The 21,475-nt window shown below is 66.0% G+C and overlaps 1 protein-coding gene across 8 annotated transcripts; it reads right to left on the bottom strand.

Annotated features, from left to right (window-relative positions):
* Positions 1–818: 818 nt before the first annotated feature.
* On the bottom strand, positions 819–21,453 carry TEAD3 (TEA domain transcription factor 3). 8 transcript variants are annotated; one of them, XM_036413318.2, is made up of 14 exons: positions 21,295–21,453; positions 12,690–12,935; positions 10,419–10,483; positions 7,079–7,141; positions 6,835–6,897; positions 6,143–6,154; positions 5,498–5,632; positions 5,353–5,402; positions 4,750–4,811; positions 3,615–3,745; positions 2,936–3,109; positions 2,655–2,795; positions 2,345–2,497; positions 819–2,237 (listed from the first exon to the last, which is right to left on the bottom strand). In XM_036413318.2, exons 2-14 carry the CDS (start codon positions 12,694–12,696, stop codon positions 2,124–2,126), a joined length of 1,170 nt encoding a protein of 389 aa, XP_036269211.1. In that variant the 5' UTR covers positions 12,697–12,935; positions 21,295–21,453; the 3' UTR covers positions 819–2,123. The 8 variants fall into 8 exon arrangements, with proteins under 8 accessions (XP_036269211.1, XP_036269205.1, XP_045428709.1 ...); XM_036413312.2 differs by having other exon boundaries at positions 12,695–12,935; positions 21,295–21,409; XM_045572753.1 differs by lacking the exon at positions 21,295–21,453 and adding an exon at positions 13,061–13,080 and having other exon boundaries at positions 12,695–12,935.
* Positions 21,454–21,475: the final 22 nt, after the last annotated feature.

Raw genomic sequence — 21,475 nt, 5'->3', positions numbered from 1 at the left:
GGAGCAGCCTGGCGGGCAGGAGCAGCCCGGCGGACAGGAGCAGCCCGGCAGACAGGAGCAGCCTGGCAGGCAGGAGCAGCCCGGCGGACAGGAGCAGCCTGGTGGATGGGAGCAGCCTGGTCTGGCCTGCCCCGCTGGCAGCTGTCCACTGCAGAGAGCACTCACCGCCTTAGGCTCTTTCCTCGGGAATAAAATGAGGCAGGACGGCACGGACAGCAGCAGACACTGTGAGGGTGGTGGGCATTTAGCAGGTGGCCCCTCTCAGCAGGTGCTGACCTTGGGCAAGTCACTTCACTTAGAGACAAAGCTCTCACATCCATTTCACTTTCACATCGATGTCTCTCTCTCTCCCTTCCTATATTTCTAAAACTCAGTAATAATAATAATAATAATAATAATAATAATAATAAATAAATAATAGTAAAAACTGGTCCCCGGAAGTAGAAAAGTGCCATAGGCAGTCTCTAGCTTGAATTTATTTTGTCTAGGATCATAAGACAAAATAAATTTTTTTTCTGTTTGTGTGTGTGTGTGAGAGAAAGAGAAAAACAGAGAGAGAGAGAGGGAGAGAGCGCGCTTGCGCGCGCTCGCTCAGGGCAGTGCTGGGCTCAGTTCTCCACACCCGGCAGCAGGGGTGTGGAGAAAGGTCTGAGCTGGAAAGCTTTCTGGGACCCCAGAATCACACCTATTTGGCTGTGGGTATAGCTTGGGGGCCCCCAGAAAAGACGGGGGAAGGTGACACACCAGGACCTAACCGGGGAGAGCCCCCCTGAAGCTGTTCCAGCCCAGAGGCCTGCACACGACTGGCCACACGACGGACCCACAAACAAATAACTTTAATTTCTCTTTCTGAGTAGGCCCTGAGGCGCCTGCCCCAGCCCTACTTTTGATACAACCACATTTATGATACAACCCATCACAGCTGGATTTAAAAAGTACACAAAAATATATATAATATACATTACAAAACCTAGGTCGGGTTTGGAGGTGGCCTGAGCGATATGCAAACGGTGAGAACCTTCGGGAAGCTCAGGGGCGGGCGGGCGGCAGGGGAGGGGAGGGCACAGTACTTCATATGAAACTCATGGATGCCCGGAGGCCGGGCGCTGAGGGCCGGGCGTGGGGAAGAGGCAGTGGCAGGGTTAACCTTCGGCCCAGAGCGAGGACTGGGCGCTGCTCCGGCGGGGAGACTGGCACGGGAGACAGGTGGTGGCACCGCCGAGGGGTCACTTGGGCAAGAGGAAATGCCAGAGCCCGCGCTGCCTCGCGTGCCCGGGCCAGGTCTGCCCAGAGGCTGGGCTCCACCTCCCAGCCTGACCCGTCTGGAGCCAGGACCTGCCCTGGGGCCTCCCCCACGAGGTGGCTGCGGGGGAGCTTGGCGAGGATCGGGCCAGGGCCGCTGGGGGGGGGGTGGGGGGGCGGGGCTCCCTCCCGGGCCCTGGCTGGATGGGGGGCTGACAGCGGGTGCCGAGTACTGCTGCTCCCCTCCCTGCTGGTCAGAGGCAGCTGCTCCCGTGTCGGGGACCCCCACCCAGCCCCTCAGTGTAGTGTCCCTCCAGTCTGGGGCCGGTCCCAGGCAGGGAGGCGTGTAAACTGGGCTTGGGACAGGCAGCCCTAGTGAGAACTCCATCTCTGCCCCCCATCCCCCCCACTCCTCATCTGTGACCCACGCTTGCTTTGCGGGTCAGAGGGTGCAGGAGGCACGCAGGGGCCTGGCACGTGGCAGGTGCAGACAGTGTGGGCCTCTCTCCTCTCTCCTCTCAGCAACCCAGCTCCACACTCCTTCCTGGCCTGCGCACTCCGCCCCGCCTCCCGCCTCCCGCCCCCGCCCCCGCCCCCGCTCCGAGGGGCCAGCGGCCACACTCCTGAGCCAGAGGTGTCCTCCCGCTGGGGCTGGCGGACCTAAGTGATGGTGGCTTGGCGACCCAGGCCGGCTGCCCCACCGCCGACCCCTCCCTCTCCCACAGCTAAAGCGCAGATGGGTGGCGGGTGTGTGCTGGTGTGGTGGGGGCCTCCTGGCCCGGGCCGAGGCCTGGCAGGCGATGGAGCCTCAGTCCTGGACCCGGGCGCCAGGCAGGTGTGTGAGGCGCATCCTGGGTGCTGGTGGCGGGGCAGAGGGCGCCCTAGTCTTTGACGAGCTTGTAGACGTGGTGCTGGGCCCCGTGCTCGCTGGTGGAGACTTCGAAGACGAAAGCGATGACGAGCAGGGTCTCCTGGGAGTCGCGGCTGGTGACCACCTGGGCGGGCAGAGGGAGGGGGGATTGGGGAGGTCAGGCCAGGCCCGGGGGGTGGGCTGAGGGGCCTCTTCCCCTGGGCCATGGCCGGCCTCCCCGCCCCCGCCCACCTGCAGGATGGTGAAGTTCTCCAGCACGCTGTTCATCATGTACTTCTCCGGCAGGTGCTTGAGCTTGTGGATGAAGTTGATCATGTACTCACACATGGGCGAGCGGTGGATGCGGTACACGAAGCGCCCGTTCTCCAGCTGCGCGTACTCCGTCTGCGGAGAGGAAGGCCGCGCTGGGGCCCGCTCCTGGCCAGCCCCCACCAAACCCCCGTCCTCCCCCCCATCCTCTCCCATCCCCATCCTCCCCGCCCCCCATCCTCCCCACCCCCATCCTCCCCGCCCCCATCCTCCCCACCCCGGGCCCACTCACCTCCACCTTCTCCACCACCTGCTTGCCGAAGGAGCACACCTTGGTGGACACGCTGATGGTCATGCTGTCGGCGGAGCTGTACTGGGAGCTGACCCCGTAGAAGGCGCCCGGGCCCTCCTGGATGGTGCTGTTGAGGTCGGCCTGCGGGAGGGGCGGCCCTGAGCTGCTGGGGGCCCGAGGGGGCCGGAGGGGGGCGGGGGGAGGCCGGGAGGGAGGCTGGAGGGGGCCACGGGCTGGGCCGGAGGACCGGGGTCTGGGGCGGGTCTGGGGCGGGCGCTCACCCAGAACTTGACGAGGAAGAAGGCGTTGGGGGGCCCTTTCTCGTAGAGCTCCTTCAGGCCGCCCTTCTTCTCGGGGAACTTGTCGTAGATCTGCCGCACGTCCACGGCCTCCAGCGGCGGGTCCGAGAAGGCGGGGTTGGTCTGGCCGATGTGCACAAACAGGTGTTTGCTGTACTGTGGGGAGGGCGGCCGGGTCAGGAGCGGCGGGGGCGCGGGGCGGGGTGATGGGGACGGGGGTGAGGACGGGGGTTATGGGGGCGGGGTGGGGGCGATGGGGGCGGGTAGGGGTGATGGGGGGAGGGTGGGGTGATGGGGTGGGGTGGGCGGGGGGGTGATGGGGGAGGGGGTGGGTGGGGGTGAGGAGCGATGATGGGGGGGGTGTGGGTGATGGGCTGGGGTGGGTGGCGATGGGGTTGGGGGGTATGTGGCGGGGGTGGGGTCGATGGTGGGCGATGGGTTGATGGGGGGGATGGGGGGATGGGGGCGGGGGATGGGGTGTGGGGGCGGGGGTGTGGGCGGCGTGGAGGGTTGGGGCGGTGGCGATGGTGGCAAGGGGGGTGATGGGGGCGGGGGTGGGGGCGATGGGGGCGGGTAGGGGTGATGGGGGAGGGTGGGGTAGGCCCGTGGCTGCCCCCCCACCCCCGGGCTGAGGCCTGCACCGCGGCCCCCAGCACAGTACCGTGTCGGGGTCGCGCTGCACCTCCATGAAGGCGGAGTACTCGAGCAGCCGCAGGCGCGAGGAGGCGATGGTGCGGTCCTGCCAGGCGGGCGCCGGGACGGCGGGGGGCAGCGGGGCCAGCGGCTCGTAGCCTGCGGAGGGGCCTCGTGGGCGGGCGGTCCGTGCGGCCAGCCCGCCCGCTGCGGGCGCGCGCTCAGCCCCCGCGGGGTGTCCCGCACACGGTGCAGCCTGCGGCGGTGTGGCCCAGTGCGCACACAGCCGCCTCTCCTGCATCGCTAGCGGGCTCCGGCCAGGAAATGCAAACATGTCCAAAGGGAAATAAGCTACCCAGCCGGGCGGTGTGGCTCAGTCGGCTGAGAGTCCGCCCACCACTGAGGCGGCAGGTTCAACTCCCTTCTGAGCACAAGCCCACATTTCCACTGGATCCCCAGTAGGGGGCGCGCAGGAGGCAGCTGATAGATGTTTTTTATCGATGTTTCTCTCCCTCTCCCTTCTCCTCTCTAAAATAAATAAAAACATGTTTAAAAAATTATCCAGAGCCGAAACAGGTTTGGCTCAATGGATAGAGCATCGGCTTGGGGACTGAAGGGTCCTGGGTTCGATTCCGGTCAAGGGCATGTACCTTGGTTGTGGGCACATCCCCAGGGGGGATGTGCAAGAGGCAGCTGATCGATGACTCTCTCCCATCGATGTTTCTAACTATCTCTCTCCCTTCCTCTCTGTACAAAATCAATAAAATATATTAAAAATAAATAAATGTAGAAAAATTCTAATTCCTTTAAAAAATAAAAAAAAATAAAAATTAAAAAAAATTAAAAATTAACCAGAATTCTCACACTTAGAGAGAATGAAATTCTGTTAAGACTTTGGTGTATTTCCTTACCAGGGATTCTATATACATACAGTCTACAAATGTGATACTGTTGGTGGTGTGCACTGCAGAAGGCAAGGGGGCTATTCCTGGTATGTCCCGATCTCTATAGATGCCACCCACTCCCCTCTCACTCACAAACACACACACACACACACACACACACACACACGTGCTCACACATGCGCACACACAGCTGGGCCCGAGTCTTCTGAGCAGAGATGCAGGCCTGAGCGAAGTGGGGGCAGCCTCCGGGGAACTTACTGCTGAGCGGCGGCGGCAGGGGCGGCTGGATGGGGTAGGCTGGCTGTGCGAAGGGCTTGATGCTGCAGACAGGAGCACAGCCTGGTTAGAGGGCCCCTCCCCTGCCTTCCATCCAGCCCAGCCCCGTGGGGCCTGCTCTGGGGTCCCAGCAGAGAGCCAGCAGCCTTTCTGCAGAGGCCCGGAGGCTGCTGGCCAGCATTTGTTTGCTTCCCACGGTAACTTTTGTGAAATCCTGCTGCAGCTCACAGCGGACGGACGCGCACATTTAACCTGGCGTTTCAACCCCACCCGGAAGAGCTGCGCTTAGACTGAGGGTGTGTCTCTGGAAGAAAGTCAGCTTAGAATGGAGGAACCGAGTACACTTGGCTACTTGGCTGAGATTAACCGAATGAAAGACAGTTGAAGGACGGATGACAAGTGGATGAGTGGGCTGATGAGTGAACAAACATGCGAATGAATAGACAGATGCATTAGCTCTCTTACTCCCTCCCTCTGTTTTTGAATGAAAACGCTGGTTTGTTGCTGGAACCCGGATGGGAGGGAAGGCGAGTGCGGCTGCCCAGGGAAAGCAGAGGGCGTGGGGAGGGGCACCGGGATACTCACTCCTGAGAGGGTCCGGGCTGCTGTCCCAGGAGAGCGGGGCTGTTCCAGAACTGCAGGGATGGGACAAAGCCAAGGTCCCTCAGAATCTGATCCTCACCCCAGCCCCGAAGGCAGGCCCTCACCAGCCCCACTCCCATACCCGTACCCGCGAGGAAGCGGAGAAGACGGCCTGGGGCAGGGGGGAGGGCGGGCTGAACTTGTTCTGTATGCTGGCGGAGACGATCTGGGCGGAGGACATGGACGCCATGCTCTGGAGGGCTTTGTCCTTGGAGACTTGGTCCTGGGAAGGGAGGGGCCGTGAGGGCGGACAGGACAGGGGCTCGCCCCAGGGCCCCGCCCAGGCTCGGGAGGCCCGTGTCTGGACTGCGGCCCCTGCTCTGCCGTGTGGCCGCGGAGGGCCTCAGCCCCTCTCTGGGCCTGTCTCCTAAGGGCACGTCACCCCTCCAACCACAATGCACGGTAAGAAATCGCTTTCTTTATTCTACAGCCCAGCAGGTACGGAAATATCCCCTCATTCTGTCCCGCACTGCCATGCTTTCTGTTCCGTTTCCCCCGTGGTTCTCTGGCCCCACAGCCCCGCATCGCCTGGAGGCTTGTTCTAGGCACATTTCCAGGCCCCGCTCAGGCCCCCGAATCGGAGCGTCTGGGGCTGAGGCCCGCCATCTGACGTCACAGGCCTCCAGGGACTCCGCAGCTACAGTGTGAGAGCCTGTTCCCCTGACTTCCAACCCGGATGTGAAAATCCTCCGTGAGGTGCTCTCCCGCCCCCAGGGGAGGGGAGTCTACTTACCAGGTTCATGGCCTGTGGAGGAGAGGGAGCGTGATTAGAAGCCGCACAAAGCGGGCCATGTGGGGCGGGGCATGTCTCTCACCGCCCTCCCCTCCAGCCCACCTGGCTCCCGGCTTCCGGGGACCTCCCGCCCTCCCCCGCCCTCCCCCCTCCGCCACCCTCCCCCGCCCTCCCCCCTCCGCCCACCTCCCCGCTCGGCCACCCAGAGGCCGTGTTTATAAGCTGGGGTGCCCTGGACAGGGCAGGATGATGGAGGGCAGGCTGGTGGGCCAAGCTGGTGTCCCTGGGGTCTGCCCATGCCCCAGGCTACTGGGCAGCTATGGGCAGAAAGAAGAACATGCAGCCAGCAGGGGCCCTGCCCGGGGCCCAGGCCCAGAGCAGCCAGGATGGAGTGTCCGATGCAAGAACAGCCATGCCCACACAATAGCTCTGCCAGCAATGCCCTCGTGTCTCCTCCTGCCCTCCGGAAGTCCCCGTGCAATTCGTGCAATTCGCAAGCAGCAAAGGAGGAAGGAGGAAAAGGAAAACGGAGAAGAGAGGAGCCTAGTGGCCCCAGATGGTCTTCCTCTCCTTCACTTGGGACTGCCGTCCTGCTCGGCCTTGGGGCTTCAGCTCCTCGGCCCCTCCCTGCCCCGAGCCGGGGCCAGAGAGCAGCAACCGGCCTGGGCAGGGCCCGGCAAGGAACCCCATACCTTCAGCTTGGACTGAATCTCCCGAGATTTCCGCCTGGCTAGAACCTGCAAGTGGCTAGAGACCTGTAGAGAGAGAGAGAGAAAGAGAGAGAAAGCCAAAGAGCAGCGAGTGGAAGGAGAGGCAAGAACAGAGCTGCAGCCGGAAGAGGCACAGGGGCCGGGCGGAGAGCTGCCGAGCGCGGCCGGCGGTGCGGGCGGGCGTGGCGGCGCCCGGAGGGCTGGGGCCCGGTCAGGCCCGACGTACCTTGATGCCAACCTGGTACTCGCGCACCTTCTTCCGCGCTAGAACCTGTATGTGGCTGGACACCTGCCCGCGCCCAGCCGGAGGGAAACACACAGTGAGGAGGCGGCACAGCAGCCACCCAGCCGCCGGCCTCGTCTCCGGGAACAGAGGTAAGTGGGGGACCCTGGGCCCCGGGGCAGACCGTCCGCAGCCCTGCCTGGCAATTCTGCGGTCCTCCTGGCCCTGTTTGGATCAAGAGCCCACGGGCTTCTGGGACCACCAGCTGTCCACTGGGCAAGGCACCCGCCGTGACGCTAAAATCCGGTCCAAGCCCTGCTGGCCACGCGTGTGCCGGTGCAGGGCTGCGTCCAGCCCAGAGGAAGAGCGTGCAAACCTCTATTTTCCCAGGGGCTTTCTTGGCTCACTGGCTCCGCAGAGCTGGCAATGGCATATGCTCTGCTGGCCGTGAGGGTACACGTCCGGCCATCCTCTCTCTAATCCTCTCCCCCTGTCACTGCCTCCATCTTCCAGTCACCCACCCGCTGCGGCCCACCGGCCAGGCCTGCCCACTCCGCCTTGCTCACGCAGCTTCCTCCCGCACGCCTCCCTTCTCCTCGGACTGACGGGGCGGGGGCACAGGCGCACACAGCAGGACCCCCCCTTTGGGCTTCTTCCCCAGCCCCTCCTCCCCGAAGCCTTCCTGTCCGGCAAGCCCAAGCCGGGGCGCCACGTCAGGTGGCTGTGCCGGCGCTGGGACAACAGGCCCTTCGCGGGCCTGAGCCTGAGCTCAGAGAACCCAACGGCCACTGTCCCTGCAGCACCCGGGACCCGGCTCCTGGGCACCTCACACCTCGTCACCGGCCTCGCTGCTGGCTTTCTTTGCCGGCAGTTTTTATTCCCGCAAAGAAAGTTTCCTTTCTTTTCCATCACAGACGCAAAGTTACTGCGTAGGTGATGTGGGCAGCGCCCATGCTGGGTTAGGACCCCGGCGGGCGCTCCTCACTCGCCTCAGACGGCAGTCAGACCCGGGTCAGCAAGCTGGCCGGCTGCGGCGTGGCACTGACCGCACTCGCCCGTGGGCCCAGCCCTCCACCCTCACCCCTCATCCAACCTGCAGCACCACCAAGTGGGCGGCACTGGTATTACTTCTGATTTACAGGCGATGAAACCACCGCTCAGAGAGGTTGGCCGCTTAGCTGGGGCCACTTTGGGGCTGGGGCTGAGGCTGAGGCTGGGGCTGGGGCTGGGGCTGGGGCTGGGGCCGGGGCTGGGGCCACTCAGCTGGGGCTGGGGCTGAGGCTGGGGCTGGGGCCACTCAGCTGGGGCTGGGGCTGAGGCTGGGGCTGGGGCTGGGGCTGGGGCTGGGGCCGGGGCCGGGGCTGGGAAATGAATCCAGGGCGCCTGATGCCAAGGCCCCTTGCCTCACCCGGGCTACGCTGCCTGGACTCCTCCCGACCCTTAACCCAGGGGACCAGCTCCATGTGGCCACCTCGGAGACAGGTGAAGCCACACAGGACCTAATCCCATGTTATATTTAGCTGGGCTGTTACAATATGAAGGCATTGCACTTGCTGCTCATTGCTATAAATACCTGTCAAAACACAAAACTGCATTTTTAAACACGGAAACAACCTTGTCTGTTAGCTACTTGCTCCTTGAGACACAAGCACACCCCCTTGTCCTCACCACGGGGGCCGGGCAAGGAGATCCTGATCTTGGAGTTGGAAGGAAAACAAGTCAGGGGAGTGCCCTGTGCAAGATGACAGAGGCCAGCGGCGTTTAAAGCCCCGATTGCCGGCAGCTGGTTTTGTTCACAATTAGTGTTTTATAATTTCATTTTATAATGAAAATAAAACCTCCTGGCCAGCCAGCCTTCACGGGATACTGGCCAGGCGCAGGTATAACTCGGGCCCAGAATGAAGATCTCTCTATGCCTCTGGGCCTCAGGCGCCCCGCCCCGTCCCTCTCTGACAAACGTCCTCTGAGCACGGCTGTGGGTGAGGCAGGACACCAGCGCAGTGCTTCTCCGGCTTCGGGGGCAGCGGCTGCAGCGAGCACCGCCCAGCAGGGAGGCGGCCGCAGTTCGCACCCAGCGGTCCGACAGCCAGTGTTCCTGCCGCATCCCAGGCTCCAAGCCCGAGACTGTCCGGCGCCCTGTGCCTGGGACGGCAGGAGCTCAGTGATTTGCAGAAGAAATAGATGCTGTGTGACCTGAGCGGGCAGGGGCAGGGGTTCAGAAAAGCTCCCACACTGGGCAGTTGACTTCGAACCTCCCTTGGACAGTGGTCGGCAAACCGCGGCTCGAGAGCCACATGTGGCTCTTTGGCCCCTTGAGTGCGGCTCTTCCACAAAACACCACGTTCGGGCACGCACGTACAGTGCGATGGAAACTTCGTGGCCCATGCGCAGAAGTCAGTTCTGGGCTCTCAAAAGAAATTGCAGTCGTTGTGCTGTTGGTATTGGACAGCGGGCGGGGCAGCGCGGGCGCAGGGTCCAGCCCAGGCAGACCCCCGGGGCGGAGGCTGAGGGTCAGGGGGGCCCCCACTCCCCCGGGAACCTGCCTCCAGGCTGCCTGTCTCCCAGGCACCCTGGGCAGCCCCCCAAACAATTCCCTCAGGCCTCCTGTGGGCACGCTGCCTCCTGACTGCCCGCTGCCCAGGCACCTCTCAGCTCAGCTTGGTGCCCATCCCGCCGCCACTGCCCGGCCACTGCTGCCGATCTAGGTCCCTGCCCGGCCCCAGCCCGTGGCCGGCTGCCCGGGGGCCACCGTTCCTGCCACCTGCCCCGCCGCTCCCCGCTCTGGCCCCTTCCATGGCCCCGGCGCCGCCAGGGGGACCTGTCCGCGGGGCTGGATCTCTCACCACGGCCTCTGACCCCCCCTCCGCTGAATGAATGAAGGCCCTTTCCTGCCCAGTGGGCTGGCCCCTGGGCCCACCACCTACCAGCAGGAAGTACCTTAGCTTCCCGTGCCTCAGTGTCCTCCTGTCAGCGGAGGGAACCGCTGCCCCACCGCTGAGGCTGCTGTGAGGACCAAGTCCGGTCACACCAGGCAGCTCTGCAGGGAGCCCCGTCACCACCGGAGCCCCCTCCTCAGCTGGAGCCCGCTCCCGCTCCCTCTCCTTCCCCCTGCCCACGTCCGTCCAGCCGTCTGTCTGGGCCGCCAGGGGCCGCTCAGCGTGACCGTGGAGCTGCCACAGCTGCGGGCGGGCGGTTCGCCGGTCACCGAACCCGGACTTGGGCGGGTGGTGGGTGGTCAGAGAAGCCAGTCATGGGCGACGACACAGCTTGGGGGGGGTGGGGGAGTCACCAGAGGGGGCAGCTCGGGGCAGGGCAGAAGGGCCACAACATCAACAGCCTCTACCTGCTTTCTCGTCCGGGTCTTCCCCGTCCTCATCTTAATGTAGCGCGCGATCAGCTCGTTCCGGCCTGCAGGGCGGAGGAAACAGTGCTGGCTGCGGACGGACCCACCGGCTGCCCCACTCCGCCCCTCAGGGCACAGCCGCCCCAAGGTGCTCCCCCACCCTCAGGCCCGGCTGCTCCCTGGGGGAGGGGACGGGCAGGGCAGCAGAGGGAGGGAGGGAGGGAGGGAGGGAGGGAGGGAGGGGACAGCAGCGGAGGGGCGGAGGGAGGGGGGGGAGGAGGGAAGGAGGGAGGGAGGGAGGGAGGGAAGGAGGGAGGGAGGGAAGGAGGGAAGGAGGGAGGGAGGGAGGGAGGGAGGGAGGGAGGGAGGGAGGCAGGCCCATGTCAGGGCTGGACAGGTTTCCCTGAAGGACGGACAGGGACAGGTGTAGCCCGAGGGCAGGACAGCTGGGCCCCTCACTCCCGGCCCAGCCGCCCTTCCTTTCTCCGCTGCCACCACTGCCAGCCTCTGAGGGCAGATCCCCGAGCGAGGGGGGGCCTGGCCGGGGTGCCCAGTGAGGGGGCCTGGCCGGGGTGCCCAGTGAGGGGGCCTGGCCGGGGTGCCCAGTGAGGGGGCCTGGCCGGGGTGCCCAGTGAGGGGGGGCCTGGCCAGGGTGCCCAGTGAGGGGGCCTGGCCGGGGTGCCGGTGTGAGTGGGCCTGGCCGGGGTGCCCGTATGAGGGGGCCTGGCCGGGGTGCCGGTGTGAGAGGGCCTGACCGGGGTGCCCCGTGAGGAGGCCTGGCCAGGGTGCTCAGTGAGGGGGGGCCTGGCCGGGGTGCCCGTGAGGGGAGGGGTATCTCTGAGTGAGGGAGGCCTGGCCGGGGTGCCCAGTGAGGGGGCCTGGCCGGGGTGCCCGTGTGGGGAGGGGTATCTCTGAGTGAGGGGGCCTGGCAGCCTGTCTCAGTGGCCACGTGTCCGGCAGTCCCTGTGCCGAGGGGAGGCCTGGACAAGCCCCTTCCTCTGCCTCGGCAGCAGGAGGGTCCCAGCACCTCCCACGCTGACAGTCGGTCTGTGTCAGGACGTGTCACTGAGCCTGTCACCAGGTCGCAGGTCACCAGGGCCCGGAGCCCCACCTGCCTGGTCGCCTCGGTGGGGACGTGGCCGGGAGGGGGGTGTGGACACGTGACTAATGGTCTGTCAGGATCCTCAGGGTGTACTTCTTACCCCCAAACCCAGGCCCCCTGCCCCTCACCAAGTCTCCCCGGAATGGCCGCATTCTTCAAATTCCTCTTTGGTGACAGAACCAGCCCCACTGCTCCTCCCTTCCTGCCTGCCCCTCTCCACCCCACTCCTCCCCCCCACCCCCTCCACCCCTCCAAAAATACCCGTGGGGCTGCCCGCCATCGCCATCGGGGAGGGCGCAATGGAGCTCCCGCCCGCCCGTGCAAGGCGCCGCCCAGAACATCTGCCTGCCCAGTGGCCGGGGAGCTGTGCTGGGATGGGTAGGGCAATGGGTGGGGCAGGGGACTCACTGGGGCAGCCCTCCGCTCCTTCCTACGCGGCCTGGTGCTGGGTGCTGGGTGCGGGGTGCGGGAGGGAGAGGCTGGGCCTCCTTGCTCAGCAGGGCTGACAGGGAGGGCTGGAGGGAGCTGGCAAGGAGCCAAGCCAAGAGGGGCTGAGTTATCCCAAAAATGCAGCCCGGGAGAGCCCTCAGCCCCAGCAGGAGGGACACTCCCTCCTGGAGCGGCAGGTGGGCAGGTGGCAGAGGGAAGGCCGTCTCCCCGTGGGGTGGGCTGAGGCATGGCCGTCTCTCAGCCTCTTCCCAGCGCAGCCCCTCACGGTGGCTGCCCCCCGGCCTGCAGCCCCCCTCCCACCCGCCAGGGGGACTTCGCAAGTGGGGCTCCCCCCCAGGCCTCACCCCTCACCCCTCAGGCCCCCGGCGTCCTGCCAGGGAGGGACCCCCTCCCAGGCCCAGCCTGGTGCACCATGGACTGACCCAGTTTCCTGGGCCCACTGAGTCACCCCGAAACCTCCAGGGGCAGCGGGGAGGAGGAGAGGCAGATGGGGCGCGAGGTGTGGGCCCGCGCTGGCGGAGGGCAGGCCCGGCCTGTTTACGAGGAGGATCCGGACACACAGGCTGCACGCACAGACTCGCCCGCCCGCGCTGGCAGCCCTGGGCTTGGCCAAACCGGTTGGGTGAGGGGCAGAGAGTGGGGCGGGGCGGAGGCCAGCTGCTCCCCGGGCCCTGGTGTCCCTCGTCCGCGTCCCGCCCCGCCCGCCCGCCCGCACGCACCGTACATCTTGCCCTCCTCCGACAGGATGATCTTGCGGCGGCCGCAGGGCGGGTAGATGGCCAGCGCCTCCTGGAAGCTCTGCTCGATGTCCGAGCTCCACACGCCCTCGGCATCGTTGTCCAGCCCCTTGTCCAGGCCCTCGGGCCCATCCTCCCGGGCGTCCCCGGGGCTGCTGCTGGCGGTCCAGCTGTTGGACGCTATTGTGCTGGTTACTCTGGACTCTGGGCCTGAGCCCACCGGGCAGCCTGCGGCAGAGAGAGCGAGAGGTGAGGGCAGGGTCCCCGGCCGCAGCGCCTCCGGAGGGGCCGTGCCCTGGGCCAGGCGGAGGGAGCCAGGGGTTCGGGGCTGAGTGCCCGGGATGAGAGGTCACCTGTTGGAGCCCTGGTCCTGGGACAGGAGGAGAGTCTCCTGGAGGCGGTGAGGGTGCATTGGATCACAAGTCCAACCACATGCCTGACTCAGAGCACGCGTGGCGATCAATGACAACGCGTCCACCCGCACCGCCCGTGTGTGGGCACAGCACTCACATTCATTCAGTCCTCAGTGCGAGGCGGGCGGCGAGGCGGGAGGCCCCGCATCAGGCGAGGGGAAAGGCTCCCCAGGCCACACGCTGTCAAAGGCAGCCGAGCACAGAGGGCAGCTGAGGGGCTCCCCCGCCAGCTCCTCCGCCCTGTCTCGGGGCTCCCCACCCCTCCTTCTCCCCGGCATCCACACAACCCGGCGAGGACCTGCCGCGGTGACGAGGGTGAGGGTGCCCTGCCCACAGATAACTCTGAGAGCCCTGCCAAGGAAGCTACACTCGGGCAGGAAGCGCCCCAGGAACCGCAGGAGCCGCTGGCTGGCGAGGGAGCAGCGAGGAGGTGCCTGGCCCACAGCCTTGCCCAGCCCGCCCGCCCGCTCCCCATCCACTTCCTGCTTCGCACCTCCCGAGGCCCATAACCGCCCACACGCCCGCCCTGCCTCCCACCGCGATGGGCCAGGCTCTGTGCCTCGGCTCCCCAGGCTGGGCTATTAATTTACACCCCCCCATCAGACTACACCCTCCAGCCCCCCCCCCCAAGGCAGCCCCAAACCCCACCCCGTCAGTCCATACCAGGGCGCTGGGATGGCTAGATCCTGGGCTTCGCTCTGGGCTGCAGGACAAGCAGGGGCAGGGCGGGGATGGGGGGACCCTCAGAAACCCTCAGACACGGGTTCCGGGTCCTGCTGAACGGGGGAGGGTCTCCCCGTGGGGACGCCTGTTGGCATAGGAAGCTTGAAGGAGGTGGCCAGTGGCGCGGGGGGTGAGTGTGTGTGTGTGTGTGTGTGTGTGTGTGGAGCCTGCACGTCAGATGGACCCCGAGTGTGGACTTCATCGGGCTACGGACGGCAGCTCGTGCCAAAGGCAGGCCCGCTCCGGTGTTACACACACTGACTCACGTGTGTTACACACACCTCTGAGAGAGACTCTACTATCGCTCCCACTTTACACGTGCGGAAACCAGTGAACAGAGAGGTTAGGCAACCTGCCCAAGGACACACAGCTAGTAAGTGCTAGAGCAGGTCCTGGACCCAGGCAATCTGGCTTCAGCCTCTTAACCAAGGAGATGGGGCTCAGAGCTCCAGCACCTGTGCTAGAGAGGACGCCAAGCTGTCATGGCAACCACACCCGTGTGCCCCGGGGGGTCCGGACCAGGGGCACCCCTCAAGGCCCGGCACTGAGGGCCCCCCAGGCAGCGGGAGCAGGTGCGGGCGCCGGGCAGAGGAGCCACACGGTACCCAGTCTCCACCCAGGACCGAACCCATCACCACCGCCTCAGCCCCAGGCCCAGCTCTTAAATAAAAGCAGGGGCAGCAGGGCCTGGGGCGCAGAGACTCCTGCGCTGAAGAAGCTGGGGCCCAGGCTCTCCCCGGGCTGATGCTGTCACAGCTGTCAGCGGAGGGGGGGGGGCTGCAGGGAGCTGAGACCCTCCCACCCCCCAGTCCTCAGCCAACCCCCCAAATCCTCCTGCGCCTCGCTCAGAGCAGGGGAGGCCCGGGGCATGGGGGCCCCTGGCTGCCGACTTTTCAAAGCAACTTTCCTGCCTCCCCCAAGCCCGTCCGCCTCCCCCCACCAGGCGGTGCCCCCCCCCAGGGTGATGTCAGCCCCGCCCCGCCCCCCGCAGGAGACTGTGGCCAAATATGGCGAACACAGCAGCTCAGCCGGGACAGGCGGGGGTGGGGCGGCCTGGCTGGGACCGCTGGCAGCTGGTGAGGGGGAGGGGGTGGCCGCAAGGACAGTCAAGGAGAGGAGAGGGACCCCCGTGGTCCTCCGCAGGCCCCTGGCACATGCCCGTCTCCTCTCCCGGGAAGACTGGTGCGGCACAGGCACTAACACGCGCACAGGTGGCCCGCCTCAGCCGTGCACAGCACACGCGTGTCAGGTGTGCGTGTGGGTGCCACGCACACCCCGGCTGAGCATGCCCACGGCAGTGGTGGCAGCAGCCGCTCCGGGCTCTCCCAAGGCTCACCAGAGGGGCCTGGGCCAGCAGCTGCTCCAGGCTCCCCCGTGGACACCAGGGGGGCCTGGGCCAGCAGCCGCTCTGGTCCTCGGTGGATGAAGCCAGAGGCCAGTGTGTGCGGCCCCTCTGCTCACACCCAGACACGGCCCAGCGGGGCTGGGGGCGGCTCTGCAGCTGCAGGGCTGGACGGAGGCAACTGTGGGGCTCAGTGTGTGTGGGGGGAGCAGGCCCCCTGGGTGGCCGCCCCAGCCCAGACTCGGGTCTCATCTCCCTGTACAGGCAGGGTTTAGGGTGGCGGTTCCCACCCCAGCCCCGTCCGTACTTGCCCAGGTGGCCAGAACCGCTGCCTGGCTGGGTTTGCCACCAAGAGGGGAGAGGAGGAAAGACCGAGTGAGGGACAGGCCGGTGGAGGGGAGGGAGAGTCTAGGGGAGTCCGGAGGGGATTAGAGGGTCCTGAGGGGGAAAGATCAATAAACTCAGATACGGGAGTGGGCGAGCCAGGAGACAGAGAAGAGGAGAGGACAGGACAGGAGAGGAGAGGGGAGGGGAGGGGAGGAGGGGAAAATAGAGGAGAAGGGAGAGGACAAAGGAGAGGAGGGGAGGGGAGGGAAAGGAGGGGAGGAGAGAGGAGGGGGGCGAAGGGGAGAGGAGAGGAGAGGAGAGAAGGGGAGGGGAGTGAAGGGGAGAGGTGAGGAGAAAGAGAGGAGGGAGGAGAGGGGAGGGAGAGGAGGGGAGGATAGAGGAGGGAGAGGAGGGGAGAGAGAGGGAGTGAGGGAGAGGTGAGGAGAAGAGAGGAGGGAGGAGAGGGAGGGAGAGGAGGGGAGGAGAGAGAAGGGGGTGGAGGGGAGAGGAGAAGAGGGGAGTGAAGGGGAGGGGTAGGAGAAAGAGAGGAGGGGAGGACAGGGGCGGTGAGGAGAAAAGCAAGAACAAATGGCAGAAAGACCCAGAGGCCAGGGCAGACTGGAAAGAAGGGAAGGCCCTCCTGGGGCTGGGGCAGCCACCATGCATGTCCAGGACACCCCACTCCTGTCATCTGCTCCTCCCTCCTCCCCTCCTCACAGCCGACCTCCGACCCTCAGCGAGGCCCCCTGCCTCCCGCCATTGCGATCCTGCGGTCCCTCCGCCTCTTCCCGGCCTGAGGGCGGGCGGCAGAGGTCAGCGCGGGCGGGGCAGGGACGGAGCGGAGGCGGGAGATAAGGGGCACCTGCGGCCCACTCCCTGTCCCGGGGCCAGGCGGCTGGAATTACCGGCTGGGCAGCTCCGGACGGGCTGCCAGCCCCCCCCCCCCCCCGCCCCGGCCCCTCGGCCTCCGGACCTGGGCTGGCTCCCCTCTGCTGGTGGACGGCAGGCAGGCAGGCCCAGGCAGGTGTCCCCACGGGGCGGACACACGGGCCCGGTGTCCCTGCGGGTCTGGCGGCCGGCGGCTGTCCGCTCTCGCAGGGGCCCAGCCCTCAGTGTGGGAGGACTGAAACCAGCAGCTCCATCCCGAATCCCACCCCAAACCTGGCTGGGCCGGCCAGGGGGCCAGGGGGCGAGGAGGGCGGCAGTGGGGAGAGCTAAGGGAGCCTCCCGCTCCCCCTCCTCCCACGCAGCCACGCTGGGCCAGCTGTTCTCCAGCTGCCAGCGCCTCCCACCCTCCCAGCTCTAGCCGGGCCCCAGGGAGCGGGGAGGGATGGGCGATGGTGCCTCCCCCAGCTCCGGTCCCAGGACCCCCAGGGACCCTGCCAAGTGGCCACACCCTCCGGCCTGGGAGGGAGCACCCTCCCCCTGGAGCAGGGTCGGGTTTTACAGGAGGAAGCAATTTGCAGTCAACCAGGAGGGGGATGGGGGCCTCCTCCCCTCTCCCCCGCTTATTAATGTGCTTCCAATTTGGGAATCAAGGCTCTGCACCCCCCCACCCCCCACCCCCCCCACCCGCGCAGGACACGGAGTCTCCGGGAGCAGAGGAACCCCAGGCTCCCTTCTCCCAGGCTGGCCCAGTCAGCACCCCGCCCCCACCGCAGTGCAGGAGGGTGGGAGGGTAGGGACCTCACCCTCCTGCAGAGAGGGGGCCTGTTCCCACTCCTTCCTCACCCTCACCCCCACCCTGCGATTCTGTCCTGTCCCCTCACCTTGTCCGTCTCCAGCCCAGGCCTGTGTCCGAGTTCAGGGGAACAGAGATGCAGCTGATGGGTAACTTGGGAAAGTGGGTCCCACAGTTCTCAGTTCACATGTGGTGCCCCCCACTCAGGCTGCCTGCACCCGCCCGAGGCACCCACTGTTGCCAGCTGTCAATCAATCAAGCCCCCCCCAACCCCTCCCCCCCCACCACGAGGGCTGCCACGTGACGGCTCCAGAGACACGGCCTCGGCCCGCCCCCACGTACACACACGCTTCGTTCTCCTGGTTTTCGCTTCGTTGTGATAAAAACACGCAACGTAAAATTTATGACTCTAACACTTCTTTAAAATCTTCACCTGAGGATGTGTTTTTATTGGTTTGTTTGTTCATCCTCACTGCAAGACACGCTTCCATTGCTTTTTGGAGAGGGTGGGAGGGAGAGGGAGAGACACAGAGAGAGGAACGTCGATGTGAGAGGGGCACATTGATTGACTGCCTCCCACACCCGCCCTGACCCGGGGCGGGGGCTGGGCCTGTAACGGAGGAACAGGAATGGAACCCACGACCCTTCAGTCTGAGGGCCAGTGCTCTGATCACTGCGCCACCCGGCCAGGGCCAAATTTAACCATTTTTTAAAAACATAATCTTTTATTGATTTCAGAGAGGAAGGGAGAGGGAGAGAGAGAAACATCAGTGAGGAAGGGAATCGTTGACTGGCTGCCTCCAGCACACCCCACACTGGTGATCACGCCCGTAACCAGAGTACATGGCCTGACGGGGAATCTAACCCTAACCTCCTGGTTCATAGGTCGACACTCCACCACTGAGGCACAGCGGCCAGCCTCAGCCATTTTAAGGGCACAGGTCAGTGGCCCTGAGTGCGTTCCTTCTTGTGTTTAACGGGTATCTTTTTGACGGCCCCCCACACAGACGCCGCGTGCACTGAGATCAGGCCCCCAGGTTGTCCCACGGTCCCACGCAACGCCTGGCACAGCCCTGAGGATGCCGCCCACACTGTCCTACAGTCCCAAACAATCCAGGTAGTGACCACCCACAGGCGTCTCCGTCACGCCCGTTCCCTCACTCGCAGCACCAAGCAGCTTCAGGCGCCGTCCCTGCACCCCTCCTGCACACGCAGTCTCACACACTCGCCCCACGCCCCCATACCGTCAGGCTTTCCCACACAGTGTCATACGCACCTGGTTCCCCCCAGACCTCCACCCAAAGCCCCGCACAAACAAAACCAGGGCACAGCCGTCACACACACAGACCACGGGAGTTCCTACAACCTGAGACCATCTCACACGCTGCCCGCACACAGACAGCATCGTAAGCAGCCACGTCACAGCGCCCAGGTCACCAGAACGTCCCTCATTCTCCTCCGGACACGCTCAGCACCACACCATCGCTGTGCCCCTCACTCACACACACACACACACACACACGGAGTGTCCAAACCCCACCCGGGCCAGACACAGGCCCGGAGCGGAGTCTCCCGAACACGCCGGTGCGGGCACTCGGCACACTCAGCCTCACTCACTCCGCTCCTCTCACGCACACGCATGTCACAGGCATGTCACAGATGGCATCCGTCCAGCCTGGCACGCAGCCGCACAGACTGGTTGTACCTGGTTCTCTCAGGCCCGCACCCACCCCTGAGACTCCCCGGGTCCCCCTCGCACGCCTGCCTCCGGCGGCACCCACAGCCGCACGCTCCTTCCTCTATCGCTTCCTGTCCTCCGGCCTGGCAGCGAGCACAGGAAGCAATCAGCTCTCTAGGAAACCTCCAGGCCGGGGCTGGGATCCCAGGAGAGGATTCCCGCCAGCCTCCTGGGGACCCTCTGCCCTCCTGTCCTCCGGGCGGGCGCGGCCCCTCCTGCAGGCAGCCCTGGGCTGGCTCCGCACCCGCAGGAAGGGAGGTCAGGGCGAGGCCGGGGACCGGGTGGAGGTCACGGCTGACCTCTGCTCCAGCTCTGAGGAGAAGCTCCTGCCGGGCCTGGGGCGCCCCAGCTTCTGCGCCTCCCTGTGGGATGAAGAGGGGGTGACCTCCAAGCGCCTCCCCAGAAAGCTGGTTTTTGGAGCCATCTTGGCCCCCAGCTCCCAGCCTGGCGCTACCAGCACCCTCCACCCCTCCTCACTGAGCTGAAGCCTCTGTCCCCTCCCCCTCCCCCCCTGAGGCGGAAGACGGGCAGGGCTGATACCCTTAGGGCTGACACACTGAGCCCTCAGGGGCCGGGGCGCCACCCAAGCGGCCTCTGATGCCACTCATCCCATCCCGCTGGCCAGACCCCATGGCCACTTTGGCGGGGAAGTGCCCCCCCCCCCCCCCCCCCCCCCCGGCTTCCCTGTCCCTCGACCCCTCTGCCTGCAGCTACTGTGGCCATGCCGACCCGGCTCAGCTTCTCCTCAGCCACCAGGCTTCCCAAGACCACTGGGTCACCCCCTGACCTCTCCAGCCACAGGTTCCGTAACAGGAGGGGAGGGAAGGCTGACTAGGGGCCCAGAGAAAAGGGAAGAATTACTCCCAGCAGGGAAACGGAGGCCCACCAAGATGACACGGCTGGCTCAAGTCCAGCTGGGACCAGATATCTCATTTCTAGGCTTCAGCTGAGATGTTTCATGCTAGTTTTAATATTTCCTCACCTGCGAGGAGGTACCAGGTCTGAGGGTGAGGGCAGGCCCAGGGCAGGACACACACACACACACACACACACACACAGCTCGCTCCTGCCAATCACTGACCATCCTGCTCAGTGCTCCCAGCCCACATGCACTATTAACATTAAATACTGTCCCCTCTCCAGGGGGCAGGGGAAGGCCCAGGGGTCAGACTCCCATTGGCCCCAGCCTCCCTCTGAGGGGGGCATCCCTGGCCCACGAAGTCACCCCCAACACAACCCTATATCCTAGAAGATACATCTGCCCATCGAGTGCGAGGGGGCCAGGGTTCCACAGAAACACGTCCTGGGTTGACACCCCTTGGAAAAGGAGCTACAAATACCTGGAAGGGAGCACAGAATCCTCCCAAATCGTGCATTTCCTCTATGCCCCAGGCCGCCCGCAGCACTCTGGTCAGGCAGCCTCTCCGGGGTGGTCGCACCTCCACAGGACCAGGCCACAGCACAGGACAGAGCGCCCTGGCTGCCCAGCCCCCAGCCCTATCCCCTGATCTCCCGGCTACAAGTCCAGGCCTGACCTGCTCCTGCCTCCACCTGGAGCGGGAAGACACAGCCAGCCTCCCTAGGCCCCAGCGCACTTGTCCGGAAGGACTCTCCCAGCCCTGGCTCGGGGCCGCTCTCCTGGGAAGGAGAGAAGGGGGTCTCCGGGACAGACCGGGTCCCGCCTTCCGCCCCGGCAGGAGTGAAGGGCTCGGCAGACGTGGTGATGGCAGGACAAGCCGCCTCCAGCCCCGAAGCCCAGACCAGGGCTGAGGCGTGTGGCGAGGAGAAGGCCCCAAACCCGGCCACCCTCGGAGCGGGGCGCACGGCGCTCAGGGCAGGACCCGGACCTCCCTGGACACAGGCAGAGCGCAGGCCCCTCGCCCGGGGCGCAGCCCCGACGCCCCCACCCCCCAGGGCGCCGCGGGCAGCGCGGGAGCCGGGAGCCGGCGCCGAGGCCTGTGCGGCGCGGCCGGGCGGGCTCCGGAGCGCGAGCCGAGTCCAAAGGGCGGCGGGGCCCCGGGATGGCGCCCTGGGTGCGAGCGCCTCGGTGGCAGCCCCCCAACCGTGCGGCCCCCGGGCCCCGTCCTGCCACCCGGAGCGGGCGCGGGGCAGCCGATGGCAGCGGCGCGGTCCCGGCTCCCGGCCTCCCGGCCAGCCCGTCCGGGCCGCGGCCGGCGGGGTGCGGTGGGCGGGGCTTCCCGGAGCGCCCCCCCCTTCCCTCTGAACTTCCCGGCACCCAGATCCGGGGCTCCGGCTCGGGCTGGACAATGGTTCGGGGACCCGGCCTCCCCGGGAACCCCCGTCCCCAGTCACTGCCGGCCGCCAGCCCGCCCCCTCCCGCGGGCCTCCCCGGGGCGGCTTACCTGCTCGGACTGGCGGGGCTCCGGGCGCTGCGGGCCGCGGGCGGGGGCGCGGGGCGGGGGCGCGGGGAGGGTCGCGGGGAGGCTGCTGGGGGGCCGCCGGAATGTGCGGAATGAGCCGGACGCGAGCGGGAGGCGCCGGGCGCGGAGGAGGGAGCGAGCGGGACGGAAAGTTTGTGTTGAG

This window comes from Pipistrellus kuhlii, unplaced genomic scaffold (assembly GCF_014108245.1).
Source record: "Pipistrellus kuhlii isolate mPipKuh1 unplaced genomic scaffold, mPipKuh1.p scaffold_m20_p_5, whole genome shotgun sequence".
Lineage (NCBI taxonomy): Eukaryota > Metazoa > Chordata > Mammalia > Chiroptera > Vespertilionidae > Pipistrellus > Pipistrellus kuhlii.
This window is presented reverse-complemented; position numbering and strand designations above follow the sequence as displayed.

Bases quoted from the DNA above. Each gene is read 5' to 3' on its own strand.
- TEAD3 (XM_036413312.2), bottom strand. From the start codon at position 12,839: ATGGGCCCGAGGGCCTGGACAAGGGGCTGGACAACGATGCCGAGGGCG. The intron at 6,898-7,078 runs GTACGTCGGGCC...CTCTCTCTACAG, and splicing joins AGTACCAGGTTGGCATCAAG to GTCTCTAGCCACTTGCAGGT. The intron at 3,746-4,749 runs GTAAGTTCCCCG...GCCCCTCCGCAG, and splicing joins CCTGCCGCCGCCGCTCAGCA to GCTACGAGCCGCTGGCCCCG.